The 21,305-nt window shown below is 35.1% G+C and overlaps 3 protein-coding genes across 3 annotated transcripts; 1 reads left to right on the top strand and 2 right to left on the bottom strand.

The window, feature by feature from the left end:
- Positions 1-245: 245 nt before the first annotated feature.
- EIF4A-III (eukaryotic initiation factor 4A-III) lies at positions 246-4,883 on the bottom strand. The gene is made up of 8 exons (XM_023672979.2): positions 4,421-4,883; positions 3,783-4,023; positions 3,611-3,691; positions 2,929-3,036; positions 2,728-2,847; positions 1,899-2,066; positions 824-910; positions 246-620 (listed from the first exon to the last, which is right to left on the bottom strand). Exons 1-8 carry the CDS (start codon positions 4,732-4,734, stop codon positions 507-509), a joined length of 1,233 nt encoding a protein of 410 aa, XP_023528747.1. The 5' UTR covers positions 4,735-4,883; the 3' UTR covers positions 246-506.
- Positions 4,884-6,068: 1,185 nt separating this feature from the next.
- PPT1 (polyprenyltransferase 1) lies at positions 6,069-10,293 on the bottom strand. Its single transcript, XM_023672981.2, has 8 exons — positions 9,572-10,293; positions 8,825-8,960; positions 8,143-8,264; positions 7,963-8,032; positions 7,715-7,864; positions 7,035-7,170; positions 6,842-6,938; positions 6,069-6,485 (listed from the first exon to the last, which is right to left on the bottom strand). Exons 1-8 carry the CDS (start codon positions 9,973-9,975, stop codon positions 6,416-6,418), a joined length of 1,185 nt encoding a protein of 394 aa, XP_023528749.2. The 5' UTR covers positions 9,976-10,293; the 3' UTR covers positions 6,069-6,415.
- A 5,311-nt stretch (positions 10,294-15,604) lies between these two features.
- LOC111791591 (uncharacterized) lies at positions 15,605-20,502 on the top strand. Its single transcript, XM_023672982.2, has 18 exons — positions 15,605-15,793; positions 15,902-15,950; positions 16,109-16,278; positions 16,548-16,682; positions 16,810-16,929; positions 17,051-17,161; positions 17,236-17,319; positions 17,420-17,536; positions 17,621-17,704; positions 17,968-18,111; positions 18,362-18,400; positions 18,487-18,575; positions 18,777-18,894; positions 19,181-19,269; positions 19,361-19,457; positions 19,552-19,643; positions 19,813-20,120; positions 20,215-20,502. The coding sequence occupies exons 1-18, from the start codon at positions 15,761-15,763 to the stop codon at positions 20,241-20,243; spliced, it is 1,908 nt and encodes a 635-aa protein (XP_023528750.2). The 5' UTR covers positions 15,605-15,760; the 3' UTR covers positions 20,244-20,502.
- Positions 20,503-21,305: the final 803 nt, after the last annotated feature.

The following is a 21,305-nucleotide window of genomic DNA, read 5'->3' on the forward strand; positions in this document are numbered from 1 at the left end:
ATGGTTTAAGCAACATCCAGCATAGTTTAAGCAACATCCACCAATCCTGAGTGATTGTGTTCTTGAATTTATAGTAATAAAAAGGTGTTGGCCATTCTATAAAATTTATAATCGCCTCTCCAAAGATTAAGTTAGCACAAAAATTTAAAATCATTGGATCTTCATTAGAAATGCCCAAATCCAGAATTTTGAAAGGGACCCATTACAAGAAAAACGGAGCTGATCTAAGCAAATGATGGGATGCGTAACACAACTTATCTCAGAATAATATATTTCAAGTCATCGAAAATATATCTGAGTTCCTTTCCCCCTTGGAAAAATGGAAAACAATCGCAGGTATTATACAATTTATGGACACATCCAAGCCACTAATCAGAAAAAGGTCGTTAAACTTCCTACGCTACATATTATCACCCATAAAAACGACGTTTATAAGAACACAAACCCTCGAGTGTGAGCATATTAACACAAATCTTCCACACAGCATATAACAGCATCACGCAGAGTTAAATCAAATCAGCAACGTTCATGGGCATCTCATCAATCTGGGTACTGTAGTATTGCTCAATATCTCTCAGGATCTTGATGTCATCACTTTTCACAAAGTTAATAGCAACACCCTGTGTTAAGCCATAAATCCGCATTAAAAAGTGTTTCATTACTTTCACAAGGTTGGTGAAGTTTCAAGTTAGACATAGCTTCCATGTAAGAAATCATAAACATGGCCTTCATGCAAGGAAACATAAAGCTACATGTTATCCATACTGTTTACTTTGAGCGGACTCCTAGGAAATCAACTGTAATATAGAATAAAGTGTAATACCTTGCGCCCAAACCGACCCGACCTTCCTATCCTGTGAATGTAAAGCTCTCGATTGTTTGGAAGGTCATAATTTATCACTAGTGATACCTGACAAAGGTTAATGCAAATAAACATAAGAACTTGTATATTTTTTGGGATACTTGCCACGATCAGTAATGAAAGGAAAATAAGCACAAAGATATTTACAATATGTATGGGAGTTCAAATTAGGCCATTCACGGAGATTTGTGGGACGTACCAATTGATGATGTAAACTAGAAAAAAAAAAAATTGTCCTCAAAAAATCCAACGCCTACTCTTCTCTATATATCATCATTTAGAGATGTTTTTCTAGAGAATAGAAAATGATTAACCAGTGATTCACCAAACATGGAAAAAAACACCATGATCATTTTACACGACTTCATATCCTTTGATAAAACTACCTTAGTAACCTATAACTGATGCATATGATCCACAAAGTATCCAAGTGATCAACTGACTAATGGTATGTTCATAAATAGAAGACCATTTTTCTATACGAAACACCTGTTTCATTGAGAAATATGAAAGAAAACAGAAGAACAAAAAGGACCGCCCAGAAAGGAAGTCACAAAGAACTATACAGAAAGGGCTCCAATCGAGAAGAATAAAACCTAATAAATAGTTACATAACTCCTAAACAACCGAAGACCAAAAAGACGCAGTAAACCTCACTAGTGACCAAAGAACTGAAAAACAAGAGGCGCTCCACAGAAACTGTCACTTGTCTCAAAAGGGCGGGAAGAAAAGGACCTCATGAATGAAGAAAGCACAATGACAATCTTCACTATGGGAGAACTAAAGACAATCGAACTAATGCATATGATTCTGTTACAAATAATTTTACGGACATTATAACACTCAACTCAACACTAAGAAGAGTTATGGAGAACATAGAGAAAATAGTATACTCGATCAGATCATATTATCATTTATTCATTCTAGCTTCATTGAGTACCAACATGAAATTAACTAAGACAACTACAACTAGAGCAGCATGAACTCATACGACGCATTGAAAAAGATCAATAAAATAAAAGAACCAATAACTTGCCTGCTGAACATCAAGCCCTCTTGCCCAAACATCAGTAGTGATTAGGACACGTGTAGTTCCAGATCGGAACTCCCCCATGATTGCATCTCTTTCCTTTTGAGGCATGTCCCCATGCATATGGGAAACTGTGAAGTTATTACTTCGCATCTTCTCAGTCAACCATTCAACCTGGAGGCAGCAGATCACATAAAAAAATCTATAAGAAACAATTTCAATGATAGTATGCAAATACAAAAAGGCAGAAACCCCCATGAAAGAGAAAATATTTAAATTCTCACATCAGATAAAGGAGTCCAAGAATCAGTGCAATGTGATCTAGAACAGAGATAGGCATCCAGTTGTTAGAAGCACATAGTAGAAAAAGGGTAAGGGATAGGTCTGATAAGTAGTTGTGATAGAGGCTGTAGGACGCTTTGCAACAAATAGTTAGCTTCAGTGTGATCCTCAGCAAGTATTTAGAAGGAAAGTCCAGTAGAATATGGGTACTTTTTGGGTTATAGTGACCAGGGGTTATGAGTGTAGAGGATCTCTGGGATTATCCTTATGCAATGATGTGCTCTTCCTAATTAATAAAAGCTAGTTCTATCCTCAAATAGACTTTTCAGGTCACACTGTTGCGGGGTAAAATTGTACTAAAACAATAAATAAGGATGAGGACCAAAGGTTGCGCAAACAATGTTCCAAACATTCGGAACATACCAAAATCATGTATAGAGGCAAACATGCATAAAATATCTAACAATAAAATATTTTTGGTTTCAGAATGAGTCTGACAAGAGTTCTAGAAGATCTACTTGAAGGAGAACTAAACAAATTTGACCCACATTACCTTTCGCTTGGTGTTACAGAAAATTACAGCTTGGGTGATAGTCAAGGTGTCATAAAGATCACATAAGGTATCAAACTTCCACTCTTCCCTTTCAACTGCAACGAAGAATTGCTTAATACCCTGTCAATTTAAAAGCATGCATCAGGGTGTTGATATATTTCAGGAGAGCATTTCATCATCTAAAAATAAAATATTACGAACCTCTAAAGTTAACTCATCACGCTTGACAAGGATCCTCACAGGATCTGTCATAAACTTGTTTGTCATCTCAAGGATTTCATGAGGAAGGGTAGCAGAAATCAAGACAACCTATCATTAATATTGATGGGAAAACTCATTAAATCAACCAACCTAAAAATAGAAAAATTCATAAAAACAAGTAAAAGACACTAGTTGCTCATAACCAAACCGTTAAACAGTGCATAAAATGACATATAAAGTATAAAATTTAGAAATCCCATATGTACAAGAATATATAATCAATATCACATTTGTTATAAACTGACACATGAAGGAAACAAATGCAAGCAAATATCAAGATTAAATGTCAGCCACATCAAGCACGACATCATAGAAACCATAAAAAATTATTTGGGAAAACACTACTGTTATTTCTTGGTCGTCTGAGAAGTCCTAACTCTTCCCGTACAAAATAGAAAATCAACATGTAATATTGCAGAAAAAATATTATTGAAACTACAAATTTGTCATCAATACGTTTAGAAAAGCATGTATGAAAAATAATAATTTTCATGTTCAACAAGTTAAAGAAGACATGCTTAGCAACAATTCAATGATAGAGCAGAATTTCATTTTTATCCTCCTATGCCTCCCATGAGCACAATCATTAACACATTGGGGGGAAGGGGGAGAGAAGGAAAACCTGAAGTTCTGGTGGGAGATATCGATATACATCATAAATTTGGTCTTTAAACCCTCTGCTCAGCATTTCATCAGACTCATCCTGAAAAATCAAATATTAGAAAATGACATGATAAAAGAGAGATAATTATACTGCTAACAGGAGAGATAAATTGAAGGGCACCCAAAATTACCAAAATTAACAGCTTAATGGCTCGGGTACGCAGTGTCCTTCTCTTGATCATGTCACAGACTCTTCCAGGAGTTCCTGACACAACCTGAACTCCAAACTCAAGCTTTCTGATATCTTCACCCACACTTTTTCCTCCGATACATGAGTGTGCTTGTATATTAATGTAGTCGCCAATTGCCAATATAACCTTCTCTGTCTGGGTTGCCAATTCTCTCGTAGGGGACAAGATCAAGGCCTGCACCCTGATTAGATTAAGATGCATAATGATCATAAGAGTTTGAAGTTAAAGAGATCGTCTTACAAAAACGATCATGTGTAAATTGAAAAAATCTCCTGGGCTAGGAGTTGAATGCATATTCAAATCTTCTACGACAAAAAAACGAATGTAGTGGTACTTTGGGGAGGTTTCATTAATTTGGCATCCTAGCGAAATTCCAAAGCTAAATAACACGAGGTTATAACAACTTCTTGTGAAAAGAACCAACTGACATCCAAACAATTTTCTTCCTGTGCATTTGGATTTCTGAGCTAGGAACTACACAACTTCTATAGAATTTGAATCCAATACAAAAATAAGAAATATATTAAGAGGAAGAGAGACATGAACATTGAATACTCGATAGAGTAAACGGGACTCACTCTCTACTGGATGTATCAACCACCTGGCAAACGGTAAGTGCAATCATGGAGGTCTTGCCAGTTCCAGATTGGGCCTGAGCAATAACATCTCGACCCTCAATAATCGGCCTCACAGCTCTCTGCTGAATAGCCGAGGGCTTTTCAAAACCGTATGCATATATTCCACGGAGAAGATCATCCTTAATGCCCATCTGATCAAAACTCAAGATCGGCTCAACCCCCTCCGTCGTCTCGAATTCCAACTTGTCTTCCGGGGCAGTAACCGCACGCCGCCGATTCGGCGGTACAACGCTTGTTGTAGCTGCAGCCGCCATGTCCGTTGGCGTAGTTTCCTAGATCGCGATTGAGGACTCGATTAACCGGATGATGCCGAGCAAGTAAGCGACGGCGAGGGGAAAAAGATGGTGAGGAAACCGCAGATTAGGGCCAATGAAAGATCGATCGACAACGAAACGAGAAAGTAAGATGTAAAAATTTATTGTGTCATGTACGGCTAAATCCTATCCAACTTTTCACTGTGAGAATCGAATCCTGACCGTCCATTTAAACCCTAGAATCTACGGCTCGTAAATTAAAATCGAATCCTGAACGGTCAAATTTTAAATTTTTAAGAACCGTGTCTTCAAGTTTATAGGTAAATAACGATCTAATTAAAGGGATAATAATTTGTATTTTAAATTTTAGTAAGTTTTACTATTTATAACGATTTAATCATTATCGTTTATGGTAAAAAAAAAATATTATTAAATATATTTGAATATATAATATATAATATAAAATAATATAATATCTTCTTTAATTTAGGTTTAAATAGTATAAAAAATCACTAATTTAAATTTCATTCCAAATTTAAATGGTATCAAATACGTAAATATATTTTTCAACGATACAGTATATATTTTATATATATATATATATATATATATATATCATAATACTAAAAACATTTTTTTTATCACTCAAAAAGCATGGTTAACAATTTATAGTGTTAAAAATATTATATTAAACTCGGTAATAATTAGATTTTTTTTATGCCCAAGTAATAAATTTTTAACCATGTTTTTATAAAATAAACGTCTATTTTATTCAATTTTATACATATACATAAGCAAGGGACAATATCTCTTAGGAAAACCCAAAACAAAAGCCACGAGAAGAACTAAAAGACTAGAGGTGACAAAATATAGTCTGTGATAGTGCAACAAACTTGGCTGAAAAACATCGAGCGGTGTGAAGCTAGAGTCTGAGTAACGGATATTGAAGTTTAGCAATAGCTCCATTGCTAAGACCAACTCAAACACTAAAGAAGATGACGATACCAAATTTATCATAGTTTGATGCAAGGAGAGCAATCGGTGAGCCCAGAACATTGTGCATTACAAAAGGCCAAGACAAGTGCAATTCAACGGATGAAAAGAGTAAAATCATGAGTTTAAAAGTAAAATATACTTTCTTCATTGGTATGAGATATGTAAAGTCGTAAGAACTTATGTTTAAAGTATACAATATCATACTATTGTGGAGGTATGTTATTCTCGTGGAATAACAGAGGTAGTTATTCCATGATAGCTATTTTGGCACTCATTTCCGTCCAACTCCACTTATTGCGCCGAAATAAATAAAATTTACCATTCAAACAACGCACAAATTTCACAAAATCTTGCAATTAAGCCCCTATGACGGTTAATTATTACAAGAAGTTCGAGAGAAACTCGATTTAAATTACTGTAACATATAACCCTTAAATGAATTACTCCTTCAATAGTAGCAGTGGCTACTTCAAACCTTTGGCTTCATCCCCCAAATGAAAGCCATATCAGCAGATCTTTACAATATCAGCAGATCTTTACACACTCTGAAACTTCCGAAGTCTTATCCAAACTCAGAGGTCATCTGATAACGATGTTTAGTACTAACCTCATTTGAAGATAGTGCAAGATCGAATCCTCTTATATTCCAAATGTGTACCCGCTTTTGCAAATTTTTCGGATAGGGCTAAGATGAAAGTCTTCCAAGCAAGATCCCACTGAACACTAAAGCACCAAACCACTTGTTGGAGATGAACCTGAAACCATAAATGGAAATGAGAGAGAAAAATTAGGATGCGTTGTACAAAGGAGAAAAGGGAAGAAAGCTAATACATATACCAAGCTCCTCAACTTTAAATATGCATAAATCTTTAGCTAAACAAGATGTGTATGGACATGGTCATGAGTATCATTCTAATGGAACTTTAATTTGAAAACACCAGAATGAAGATTTCCGTCTCCAGTATAACGAGTGAAGGAGATTCAGACACTTAAAGAACTCGATTCTGAAGACCATTAAGTTTAAAATCATGCATTCAACCCATAAAATCAGCAAAATTTTCATTTTCTTTACTGGTGCTTGATATAGTACCCTCCCACATCAGACACATACTTTCTATTGCAATCGGCACGACTCGATAAGTCGACTGTGGAAATCTGCCAAGCCAATTGTCCAGAAGCAGCAGCCAAAAATGCATAAAACGGCCATCCTGTTCCACAATGGTATGGGAGTAAGCCATCCAAACAAATTGTAGTTTAACCGAAACTGGAAATTAAGAACAGAGGAAAGGCACAGAGCCGTTTACCAATATCAGCATTGTAACCACTAAGAGCAAGACAGCCAATGTTTGCAACTCCAAACATAGAAATCCACTCCTTAGTTGAATCTCCAAATCTCAAAGCAGTAGATTTAACGCCGACTTTTAAGTCATCCTCCTTATCCTAAAGCCATCAAGAGTAAGCATTGCAACCTTAGTTGAGGATAATTTTTAAAATGTCTTTAGACAGAAACATATTTTCTAGGGGCACTTCAGATTTTTTTTTTTAGAGCATCTTGAACTTCGAGGTATTTTTTTCAAGTTTCAAACACTTCTTCATATGCAATCAAAAAACATCAATAGAAATTAGTGCTTTTATTCAGATATAAAATGCCATTAAGATGTCAAACAACGCCTCTAAGCACACACTATTCAGGCCAATCCCACCTAAGGTTTGGTTAAAGACACCTGAGAACTCGCAAAGAAATTTAAGGAGTATCTTAGAGCTAAAGGATCGTGTATTTTCTCGATCATGAGAAGTGGTAGGACTTTCTGCTATAAGTTGCATCTATTTCACCCATGTTCACCACTACTAGAGTAAGATTTCAAATGAACTATGAGCTCCCCGCTTCTATAAATACTTTTTGTTTTTGGGTAAAAAAAAATTGCCTCTAAAGCTGTTGACGCAAAATCCTAATAAACAAAGGAAAAGTGGGAATCGGACTTACCTGATGTGCATATATCGTATCGTATACAAGAGTCCAGAATACTCCAGACAAGTACAGTGGCAAAACAATAGCTGGATCCAAAGTTCCTCTGACGGCAGCCCATCCTAATAAAGCTCCCCAATTGAAGGTCAGACCCAGATAGGCTTGAGGCTGCCACAAATATTACGCTAATCCACATCAATTACCAATTTTTCTCAAAATAAATAATATAAATAAAATACTTAGCAAGCGTAAGTAAAGCATCGTACCCAAAACGTGAACCGCTTCATGAGAGGATAGGAGAAGACTAGAAGCAAAGAGGAAGCCCCCAAAATGCGACTGTTAAAAACATGAGGTCAGGTTGGAAACATCCAACTACTAAGCAAGTATATGGAACAATTATTATATGACCCAGTTCACTCTAAAGAATAACTCAAAGCCAACCCGACCTGTAATTATTCAGTTGAAGGAGAATTCCAAGTCCCAGAAACAGCTGCAACCCTAAAAAACTGATTCCCTGGGGTTGAGTTAATTGACCACTTGCAACTGGTCTTAGCTTTGTACGTTCAACCTGCAAAGGATGAAACACTCAGCCAAGCATGGAAGAGCTAGAAGTAAAACTAATCCCCTGCAAGCAAGGTGTATCAGAAAGGTAAGAAATTAGTGGTAAGACTATTTGTTAGTAATGTGTTGTTCGTCGGCAAGCTAAATACTTAGCCTCAACACCTGCTGCTCTACTTTCTACTTTATTACACATCATGACTGGTGATCTCTCGCATCTGATATTGAGACTACAATAGATCATGAGAATGCAGCAAAATAATTGATACCGACTAAGTGGGAAAGTCATTCGTTTTGCATTACAACCATCCCAGACTAAGAAAAGGGACTAGAAACGTCGCACAGATATGATTAACAATGGAATGAACTGATAATTAAAATACAGAGCCCTAAAAGTGCAGGGGTCAATACATCTATCTATCACAAATAAAACACGTAGATGCACACTACCTGCAAGGACTAACCAATTTATACTATTCAAAAAGTTGAGCTTATAGATATCATGAAAAAGCCACATGATAGAGAAAATAATGTTAATATGATATTCATGGAAGAAAAAAGTGCACTGACCTTTGTATCAATATCTTGATCAAGGAGGTCATTTATGGTACACCCAGCACCCCTCAAAAGCAAAGCCCCACATCCAAATAGAGTCAGCATTTTAAAGTCAGGAAGTTGGCCTGGAGATGCCGCCAAGGTAATTGACCTGAAGAATACAATTTACTCTATTTATGGATTTGGAAATCATGAGCCCCTTAACATTAATGATCCAATTGAGCGTGTGAACATCGTCTTACCTATATGATACAAAAGCAAATTATAGTTCAATGCATAGAAGGTAATAAAGCGAACCAATGACAGCTACTTTTCTATTTACAAGTTGTAATCGGACACACGTCCTAACGAAAATACACAATTCCGTAACAATATTTAGATCCTTCATGAACGATCGAGCAAAAATTGAAAATGATAAATATGATATGAAATACATGAATATCTTTTTTACATAAGACTATGCAAGTTATAACTAAATTATGCATACCTCCAATCTCACAAATACAATACTCAAAACTCAAATATGGAATACATCAATACACATCTCGGCGATTATCACAACTTTAACACATAATTTGGAGAGAATCAAACCATCCATTTTCAGCTAGACGACCAATGGTGACTAGTATAATACAGAGATTATGTATTCCACAAACGGGCTGAATACAGAATATAATAACCAATCTCACAAGCCAATTAACAACAATATAGTTTACATTCACAGCAAACCCAACAGGGACCAAAAACAGAAGTAACTCTTACCACATACAAGGCCAAGCAAGTAACCACGTCCCAATGGGTTTATCGAGCCGCGCAAGGTGAGCATAAGGCTGAATCTTTTTGGGCAAATACAAATAAATCCAGGACATCTCAACTTTCGCCTGTGATCCTCCATCCTGTTTAACACTACCAGACGGGCTCTCGTCACTCTTTGAACTCTCCTTTACATCCGAAGACGTAGATAACCCATGGATGAGTCCAAATCTAAAATCTCGAATAAAATTTTCGCAAGCAAAATCCGCCCGAGTACACCTTAAATTGGAAACTAAACTAGCTCTGGAGTAAGAAATTGGCGCGTCGAGACTCGATAAGGGATTAAGAAATTTACGATGAACAAAGAGGCAGGACACAGACCTGCGTGAAGTACGGAATAGCAAAGACGCCATTCCCAATCCAAAAACAAGCTAATAGAACTAATTTATACTATAATTTCAATCAAATCGTCTCGAATGACTCGAATTTGTTCGAATTCTGAATTCGAATATAACAATTACCACTCAGCAATCACCCTTCGTCTTCGTCCAGTTCCAAATTCCATCATTTCCCCATCGAATCGACTGGACACTACAAATTCCCAACTTCCGTCGTCGTTCAATTACTTTCGGTGTTCTCAACATGGCGGCTAAACGGCCAATGAAAAGCCCCCGCCAAGTTTTTGTGTTCTATACCTATCTCTGCTACGCATTTGCTTCGCCCTCCAAGTCTGATAAATTATTTTAATTTCGGAATTTAAATTTTGAAAAATAATTTTAAATAATTTATTTTGCAACGATTTTTTTTTTTTTTTAATAAACTAAGTAAAATATTGTCTTTGGATAGTAACGGTAAAAATATAGAGGTCAATTTTGTAATCCTACCTAAATAGGAATTATTCAAATTGTAAACATTTTGTTTTTTTAATATTAATAAGGTTCGGGTGGAAGTATTCAAATATTTTAATAGTACATGTTTTCCGGTTGAACCCTAAATTATGTTCAAGTTGGCTACAAATTTAAATTTTGAAATGATATAGACAAAATCGAACAACTGCCTAAACATTAGATATCAAGTTATGCACGCCTACGTATAATTCAATCAAATATGAGCACATAAAATATATGAATCATAGGCTTTTTAGTCCTTGATCTCATTTTAATTAATTTCAATCAATTAATTGATTGATGTTTTGAGGATAACAAACCTACCTTTAATTATTAACTATTTTCAGTATTTTGAATTGTCCGCAGTATAAGGTCGTCCATAACGATTTCAACAACTTTTCAATTACTCAAATCAGAGCTAAAACAAAAAAATTACAGTCGAAATAACATACGTAACGTGATGATGTGGCAGCAAAATCAAAATGATGGACAAATCAAAATATGTCAAAGCATGACGTTTATAATTTTGAAAAAAAGTAATGGGGTAGTTTTTCTTATTATTATATTTCTAAATAAAATGATTTTTATATAATATAAATTTAAATCTAACAGTTACTCACCTCCATTCTTATTATTATTATATTATTATATTATTATATTTATAATAAATTTTGAATTTGTGACGATTATTTACATTGATTTTTATTATTTTTATATTTAAAAAAAATTAAATAAATGAATTTGAAAAACTTTCTTATTTATTTACTTTTAATCTCCGTCTTCCATTATTCCAAACACAATCCAATCGTGAATATTAATTCTTACCTTGCCACTTTTCTTTTCCATATAAATTCATCAACTTTCCCACATTTTAAAACACATAACTTCCATAAATTCTCAAATCTTCATTTGTTCAAATGCTCCATTGTTTGTTGCTCTCTCCAACCTTTCAATTTTATTTTTATTCATCTTATTCTTGAGAGAGATTTTTTTATTGTATTGTGAGAAAATAGTTGTGAGTGCTTCGAATTATAAATCTACTCTTTAAGAGAGTTGTGTGTGTTACTATCAAATTCAAATATTTGTACCGGTTTGATCCTGCGCCGTGGAAAGAATTGAGTTTGTTCTTGAACTCGTAAAAAGAGCGACGTAGCGGTTTGGCTCTGATCTGTGGAAAGAGTCGAGAAAGTTGTTTATTCAAATTCCCAAGAGGCGCTTGGGCAGCAGAGTAGGTCGAGTTTAACCGAACCACTATAAAACAACATTGTCATCTTTTCTGACTATTTATTTCAAAATTATTATTGTGATTTATTGCAAGTTCTCCTTTATTATTATTTTGACTTATTATTTTGTTCTAGTAATTATCATCTTCTAACTATTTGTAAAAAGTTTCATCATTAGAAAAATTAATCACTTTTATCGTTAAAACCCTATTCACCCCCTCTAGGGTTGTCATACCGATCCAACATGAATGTGTAGGTGTATAACGGTAACTTTTGAATGTAATGTATGCTGACATTTATGCCTAAAGCTTCGTAATTAATTATTTAGTTTTTAACAATATTTTTTATTATTTTATTTGCAATTTAATTGTTACTTATTGAAAATTCAGAGTTATTAATGTAATCTTATAATATGTGATTGACATATAAAACGATGGTGTTCAGGTAATAACCTAAAGAGTTACTATATGGATAAGGTTGGGTGTCTTATCCTGGTAACACGATTGATATAACCCACTTTGTAATCGCTACAAATGATTTGATCCAAATCGTTCATGTGGAGACATGTTGTAACACCCGCTCACCGACAATGCGATTAACAGGACTTACCATCGATACTGATAACAAACTCTGATATCCAAACATAAATTTTAAAATATTTCTAAAAACATCCAGTAAAAACATTTAAAACCACTACTTTTAAAAACTTAAAACAACCAAAGTAAATTCTTGACAACGAAAGCATAATTACATAAACAGACCCAGACATGGATTCCTAGTAGTCTCTAGCCCGCTGGTCTCGTCCTCAATTGGCCTGCATGATCTAAATCTGGAAAGAAAAGTTATAATAATTTTGATGAGTAATTAGATTACCCAGTAAGTAGCTAGCTTATCATTCACGAGTTCATAACTAATCTTTCCAAATGTTTTAAAGTTTTTTTAGTCATTGACTTATAGTTTCTCTTACTAGGGTCATCTGTTCATTAATGAGGTATCTCAGCTACCTCCCGCTTAGGTTATTGACTCTCTTTTGATATGCTTATCTAGAATTTTCGGACTCGTATGTAAGACTCGCTCTCGGTCAAATACGCCCTGTTTACTAATTTCTCTGGCGGCCTGTTTATCTCATATACCAACGGTCAGGAGTACTCATGCTCCTTGACTTAGCACACAGCGCGTATGTTCAACACATAGAACATTCTGGCAATCATTTATATTATGCTTACATCACAGGTAAGCAGTCACAATATACAATAAACATTCAATATCGTCAAAGCTCATCTTAACATACTAAGCTCTTAATCAGGTAAACAACATACTCACATGTTGTAAAGCAAGTTAAGAATTAGTTCAAAGTTCGATTTGCTACTTACTCGGTAATCCAATTACTCATCAAAATTATTATAACTTTTCTTTCCAGATTTAGATGATGCAGGCCAACCGAGGACGAGACCAGCGGGCCAGAGACTACTGGGAATCCATGTCTGGGTCTGTTTATGTAATTATGCTTTCGTTGTCAATAATTTACTTTGGTCGTTTTAAGTTTTAAAAAGTACCGGTTTTAAATGTTTTTACTGAATGTTTTTATAATTATTTTGAAATTTATGTTTGGATATCAGAGTTTGTTATATCGATGGTATCTCCTATTAATCGGATTGTCGGTGAGCGGGTGTTACACATGTAAGTGAGGGTATCCTATACAATGAGTTTGTATAAGATTGTAAATATTTAATCACTCTTTACAAATCCGTTAATTGAGAATATTAATATTTCACATGATGTTGTGACTCGATCTTAATCCTGAGTGAGTTATGAACTCATGCCTATATGAGGGCTTGTCATTTAATTTATATAGATGAGAATGACTTTAGCCGATTCAATATACCTACCATTTTGGGGACTTCCAAATAGGTAGTTGGGAACATAATATCATGAGATAAAATTCACTTATTTCATACGAGGAAAGTAGATGAGTTATACTATTAAGTACTGATTTCGGGACTTGAACAATGGCCCCACCCTCTTATTTGCCCAGAGGAACTTGGTTTATGATTTGATCATAAACAAATTGTTTATTAGATAATCAGTAGTACTAAGGTGAAAGATGTAATTATATGAGTAAAATAGACATTTGACCCAACTGTAATTATGAACAACTCGTAAATGATCGACTTGTTTGTAATGATTATATCGATAGACATAACTTGTCCTACAGTGCATAGGAGTGCAACTTCAACTTCGGTGTTTCTGATATGTGGATGAAGGGTTCATTCCCATGTGAACTATATTTAATAATTTAATGTATTTTATTGTAGGTCTCGTGCGATGCTCAAACACGTTTCGCTATTGTTTAATTGACGTGTTCCCAACCCTATGGACCCAATGGCTTGGGTGCAATATCTAGTGGAGGCAATGGACCATGAGTCAACTCACCCCTCCAACTTTTCGGTTTTCAACGGTTCCTCTCTCTCGATCCAACCTCATTGGGGAAGCAATCACTTCTCAATCTAATAGTCTCACTATCCCCGCAACGGTTGGTGATAACAATAATTTTCACTATTTGGTGTTTCATTCAAAAATGATTTTTAACGTGAATGTGCTTAACGTCACAATCGCACTCTTAGTCGTGAGAAATTGTGCGACTCTTGTTCTAATCCAACAGATAAGTTCGTTGTGAGAAAATCAGACTTCGCAAACAATATCGGTGTATGCTCGAGCCTCGAGTCACGTTTGAAATTAACGTTTTAAAAAATATGAGCGAGAAAATATGTTAAAAACAAATTGAAAGAATGTAATGTTATAAGCAAAATGTGATTAGATAAACAAGAACGATTTTGATGACATATGACACAGTTAAGAATGAGCGACGACTAGTTCTATCCCTCTATAGTTATTTTAGGACATTTTAACCCTGTAAACGTGATTTTGGTGAACGGTCATACACCCCCGCATTTACACGACATGAAATAGTAAAACCTATATAAAATGAAAGTATGAAAAAGAGGTTTGGTACGGACATGTATCCATGGACAACACGTCCTAGACAAGCATGATCAGGACATCCGACATGCAGCCATAAACAATACATATTTAACAAGCATGAATGTGACGCCACTTAACACTCAGATGAGTATTGGATATTGAGGTTATTGTTTCTGCCTTAAATGGCAAAACCCGTGATGACTTTGGCGAACTTCCGAACATTGGTCGGACCCATTGAACTCGCAGCGGCAACAATTCTTTGCAAAGGCACCATTAAAATACCATAAACAAGTATGCATTTCCCTTTGAGCACGAACACATTTTCAAATTCTTCAGACGATTTCGAGGAAAATTTAATTTTAGTTCAACTAAACAGTAAAAATTATGAATTTAAATCTACATTTTTCGAGCACACATGTCATTATATACTTAAATCAATCGAGATAGGTTCAAATTGATCGATGTTTTTTCGGGTAGATTTTTTTTTATTGTGAGGTCAGAAAAATGATAATAAATTTGGACTTAGTTTGCAATTTTGAGTAAAATATTTGAAATTTATAGATATTATTTTAATTTAGTTTGGAAGAGATATTATTTTCTTAATTTATTTAATATTATATTTAAATGGAATAAAATAGGAAATAAAAAGTTTCCATAAATTATTTGAGTGAATTTTGAAAACATATATTTTTTATTCCATTGCCAAATACTCTCTCAAAATATCTGCCCGAAACCCTGTGGGGTCCACAAAACCAACGGGCGATTCATAAAATAATCGCCGCAATGATCTAATGAAGGATGAAAAACGAACGGCGTAGATTGAAGTTGAACGGCGATTAATACATCCGCGATTCAGCGATTTGTAACTCGCACGTGCGAATATGATGAAACCCTAAAACCCGCACCGAGTACAAAATCGGTGTCTTATAAATATAGAAGTAAAGCCTGAACTTCACACATACCGCTCCTCCAAAACCCTAATCTTTATCGTCGAGTAGGGTTTTGCAGAGCCTCCATTGTTTTATTTTTCTTTTTTTCTCTCTTTTTCCGTTGCCATTTGTTCTTAGAAGCTTTCCGGAGCTCAGCTAGTTTTCCGTCTCTTTCAAATGGGCAAGTCGAGCAAGAAGTCTGCTACTAAAGTACGTATGATTCTCAGAGATGTGTTTTCTTTTTGTTTTGGAAGTTTTTACATGAATTATGGATGGTTTTTGTAATTTTGTTTCTGATTTTCTGTTTGTTTGCTGCAGGTTGATGTAGCTCCGGCTGCAGTCCCGCAATCTAAGCCTGCGAAGAAAGGTATCGTATGCATATTCAAGATTAATTGATTTGTCTTTTTGGTTATGTTATGTTGTAAGCTATTTTAGAGCTGTGGTCATCGATGATGTTCTATGGCTTATTGTTTTTTTGTTCTTGTTGGTTCTTGTTAAGTGTTTGGTATGTTGGTTTTCATGAAGGTAAGAGAGCGGCTGAAGAGGTTGTGGAGAAACAAGTGGTAGCTAAGAAGCTGAAAAGGGACGAGGGTGTTGAGCAGGCAGTTCAGAAACAGAAGATCGAAGCAAAAACACAAAAGAAGAAGGTGGAGACTAGTAGTTCTGAGGATGATTCATCTTCCGAAGAAGAGACGGTAAACGGAATACTATGGACTAGATTCCTTTTGCTTTTTGTAAAGGGTCCTTAGATAACGATGTATAGTGATCTTATTTCACTGCTAATGGTTTTTTGTTTAAACGTTCTTGTTATTTTTGTTTGCATGTTTCTTTTTTCTATTTTTCATCATTGTTTATAATGTAACTATTGTTCCTAAAATTTGTAATTTTTTCTAACGATTAGAAGTATCTGTTTACTCTGGAAGGCAATTATGTTAACTATTTTTATTGGTTTTAATAACTCCAGGAACCTGCTCGTAAAGTTGTTCCCTCAAAGAAAGAGATGCCAGCAAAAAAGGCTAATGGCGTTGCTGCTCCTGCAAAGAAGAAGCCTGCTGATAGCAGCAGCAGCTCAGAAGATGATTCCTCAGATTCTGATGAAGTGAGCAAACACACTCCCTCAATTAACTGGAAAATTTTCTAGTATTTACAATTTATTGTTCATTAATTAGTGTATGTTCTGTAAGTTTGTTCATTTGATGATAATTTTAATCCCTCAATTGTTTCAGGCGCCCCCTTCCAAGGGACCAAGTGCTCCAAAAAAAGGTGCTGTTGCTGTCCCTGCCAAGAAGAAGGCCTCCAGTAGTTCTGAGGAAGACTCTTCCGATGATGATTCTGATTCTGATGATGTGAGTTTAAAATAAGAATTAATCTTCTTGTGCTACTAATTTCTGAAAGTCTGTCAATTTATTTTTCAATTCTTTAATACTTGACATTATTTTAATCAATTTAATGGGTCTCGTCCTCTAGGAACCAAAGGCAAAAGCTACTGGAGCAAAAAAGAACACCCCCGCCACTACCCCCAAAGGGAAAGTGGAGTCAAGTAGCTCAGACTCAGATGACAGTTCAGAGGAGGAAGATGTAAGTATTGATGTCAACATGTAGTAGTTGCTATTGCATCTTTTTACTCATTTTTTGTTGTATGTTTCCTCAAGGACTCTGCCAAGCCTGCTCCAGTTGCCAAAAAAGGATCCGATAGCTCTTCAGATGAGGACGATAGCTCTTCAGATGAAGAACCCGTAAGTATTATTTATTTGGCTGAAAGTGTTGCTTGTCAGATTTGTAGACATTTTGCGGTTAAAATCAACCTTTTTTTAATGATTCTTAAAAAAAATGAAGGAATCCAAGAAAGGCAAAGATCTGAAGAAAGTGCCAACTTCTGCTAAAAACGGCTCTGCAGCTACTAAAAAAGATGAATCGAGTGATGAGTCTGATTCTGATAGTTCTGATGAAGATGTGAGGATTTAATTATTATTGCCTACAGTCGTCTTTTAATTGCTCCAGGGGAGTTTTTTCTGGGTCATTAATATTCTTTCACAGGTTCCTGCAGCAAAATCTTCTTCCCAGGCACCTAAGAAAGATTCTAGCGACAGTTCAGAAGATAGTGATTCAGACGAGGATATGGTATGCTATCACATTTTACTAAATCGTTAGTGCAGGCATGTCTGCCTTTTGTGTCTGCTTTTTTATTGTTGCAGTTGTGCTTAAATATCTTATGTCCCCAATTTAGTTGTCCTACATTTATTAATAAACTTCATAATGGCTCGGCTTCATTGTTATTAAATGTTTGATGCTGCTATATCTTCCTTTGTTAAGTATGAAACTAAATATATGAGAGAATTGTTTATATTGTATGATATTAAATTGTTTATCTCACATCTTTACAGACTCCAAAGAAAGCTGCGGCTCCTTCTGAGAAAGCACCAGAAAAGATGGATGTGGACAGTGATGATAGTGAGGATGAAGAAGACAGCGATGACACTTCCAGTGGAAGTGACGAGGAACAAAAACCACAAAAAAAGAAGAAAGTGGTTAGTGTTTTCCTTGAGCATATAAATTTGATTAGTTAAGATGGCAACTGCGCGAGTTCACAAGATTTTATAGTAATTGAGAGTACTCTGATCATGTTTTCCTGTGATCCATTATTCACTTTCTGCAAGTTATAAAAGATCTGAGTTGATGTCTGGTCATTTTGTGTTCTTAAATACAATCTCGCCATATTGGTTATTTTTATATCAATGTACTAATTCTGTTATTTTGTGACATTTTTTGGGGCAATAGGATACTGAAGCAGCCACCAAGCAATTGAAGAAAGAAGAAGTAAACATACACTTCATTGTGCTATTTATTCTTTCTCTGTTATAATGTCATACAATCAACAATTAATTTTAATGATTTCCATGCAGCCTAAAACACCTACACCTAAAGATCAGAGTAATGAATCGAAGACACTGTTCGTTGGCAACCTGTCATTCCAAGTTGAACAGGCTGATGTGTATGTCAATGTTACTATTTTGTGTCATAATTTTGGTTTTGATTTTTATTTCTCCTCGACAGTTTATTTATTGGTCATTTGTGGTCTTTGCATGTGACGTGTAACATACCTATGGGTTCTTTTGGTTGAACAGTTATCTGCCATTTCCGTATATTTTTTGGTATTTGATTTATACTTTATTGGGTTAAAAAAACATTGCAGGGAAAATTTCTTTAAAGATGTTGGGAAACCTATTGATGTCCGTTTTGCTTCTGATCATGATGGGAGGTTCAAGGGCTTTGGGCATGTCGAGTTTGAGACAGCTGAAGTTGCTAAGAAAGTAAGAGTCAATTTCCAACAATCTTGTAATCCTCGTAAATTAATTTATTTCTGGTGGTGGTGTATTGTTTTAGTTTTAAAGAAAAATTAATGGATAATCCTTAATTATTCATATGCTATATTTTTCAAGTATCTATTATTCATATGCTATATTTTTCATATGTCAAAATATTATTTGCATTTTTGTATGATGCACCAACTAGTATATCTATTGTTTTTTCTTGTTCAACTGGTCTCAGAATGTTCACATGATTAATGTTCACATTGCGTACTAAATATTTCCTCAGGCTCTTGAACTGAACGGTGAACTCCTCTTGAATCGTGAAATAAGACTTGACTTGGCCCGAGAAAGAGGTGCATACACCCCATATGATAGGTAAATAGAAACTATCTTCCTTTTTTTAAGACAATGCCCTTTGCATATTCGTATTTACCCATCTCTTTTGTGGATTTGTTGATATTAATAGCAAAGACAGAAACAACTCATTCCAGAAAGGTGGAAGGGGGGGAGCAAGTCATACAATTTTTGTACGTGGATTTGATCGTTCATTAGGCGAGGATGAGGTGATAATATTTGCTGCGTCTTATTAGCCTGCTTCTGCCATATTACTGTACTTGATGTATTTTACGAAGCCTCTGAATTTCTTATTTTTTACAGATTAGAAGTTCCCTTCAAGAGCATTTTGGTTCTTGTGGAGAAATTACCAGGGTGTCTATCCCAAAAGACTACGAGACTGGCAACGTTAAAGGGTTTGTATTTTGTTCTTTCGTCTTGTCGTATTCTTATGTTTTCTGGGGAGAACAAACTAAGGAATGATTTCAAATTTATGCAATTCTTTATAGCATTTGTGTAGATTTCAATACAATTGACAGACAGGATGGCATTTTCTGAAGTTGGTTTGGCGTTTTCTGTTTTCAGGATGGCATACATGGACTTCAGTGATGGGAATAGCTTCAACAAAGCTCTTGAACTCAATGGCAGTGAACTTAACGGCGAGTACCTAACCGTGGATGAGGCTAAGCCACGTGGTGACAGCCGTGACGGTGGTGGTAGTGCAAGAGGAGGAAGGAGTGGCGGAAGGAGTGGTGGATGGAGCGGAGGAAGGAGCGGTGGTGATGGTAGAAGTGGTGGGCGATTTGGTGGTAGAGGACGTGGTGGTGATCGAGGCGGAAGAGGCGGCAGAGGAGGACGTGGAAGTTTCAACAGACCTAGCATAACTGCATCTGGTAAGTAAACAAACAAAGATGGATTTCATGTATTCATTTATCATTTCTGGGTTGATTGGTTAACTGAAATGTATGAACGATGAACGCTTTGCAGGAAAGAAAACTACATTTGGTGATGATTAGAAGAAGAGTGAAAGGTCCATTTGAAAGGCAAATGGGGAATCAAAGTTTTGGCAACTGGAAAGAGACATGTTTTAGAGTATGTTAGTAGTAGTAGTAGTGTAGTAGTGGTAGCCGAGTGTGGACTTCCTTCCCCCCCTTTTATCCAACTCTTTCTTAAAATTTGTGGTTCTTTCTATTATTTCCCCTTTTTGTTTTTATATTAAGAACTCTATTGTATTGTGAGCATTATTAATATACAATTAAAATCACTATGCTCTGACTTTGCTCATAGTTGTCATTACAGTTTTTTAAGTACATTATTATTATTCCTACATTACTTGCCATCATCATCTCCTCTCCTTTACACTAATTTATTAATTTGATTTCAAAGTTGGTATTTAATATAAGAAAATGCAAATTTTTACTCTTGCACCAAATTGTACTAATAATTATTAGATTTAGGGTAAACTATTAACGCAATTTGAGAATTTAGTTGTTTCACTTTCGTGCAAGTTTGGGTATTTTTATGAATGTATGACGCCAAATTTTATCTTTTTTAGTGGTTATGGTTGCATGCAAACTTGTACCATTGTCTAATTTGGTGATGGGCAATAAATTAAATATTTAACACAAATTAGTGGTAGCATTTATTTATTTATTTATTTATTTATTATTATTATTAATTTCAAATTAGAAGGGAGACTACAAACATTGCACATTTAGTCAATTTTAAATAGGAGTTTTCAATAATTGGTTGAGAATATAAATAATAATTCATAAAAATAAAATATTAAATAATGGGATAAAAGAGGTTTTGTAATAGCTCAAACCCATCTCGTAGTCCTCTTTGAATTTTTTGTTTTGTAATAGCCCTTTCTAGGTTTTTAAAATGCGTTTTTTTTCTGTCCAATCGATGTAGGATCTGACGCATTTATTGTTAGTATAAAATTTTTATTAATAGAAATTGAAAGTAGTAGAAATATGGAAATTTGAAATTTAAGAGGGTGAGGTGTGAATGAATGACAATGAGAATCAGAATAGTTCCTCAACGAAATTGAGAGGACAAGATTCGTCGCCCACTTT

Source organism: Cucurbita pepo, chromosome 3 (assembly GCF_057944985.1).
Source record: "Cucurbita pepo subsp. pepo isolate OVF chromosome 3, ASM5794498v1, whole genome shotgun sequence".
In the NCBI taxonomy this organism is placed as follows: Eukaryota; Viridiplantae; Streptophyta; class Magnoliopsida; order Cucurbitales; family Cucurbitaceae; genus Cucurbita; species Cucurbita pepo.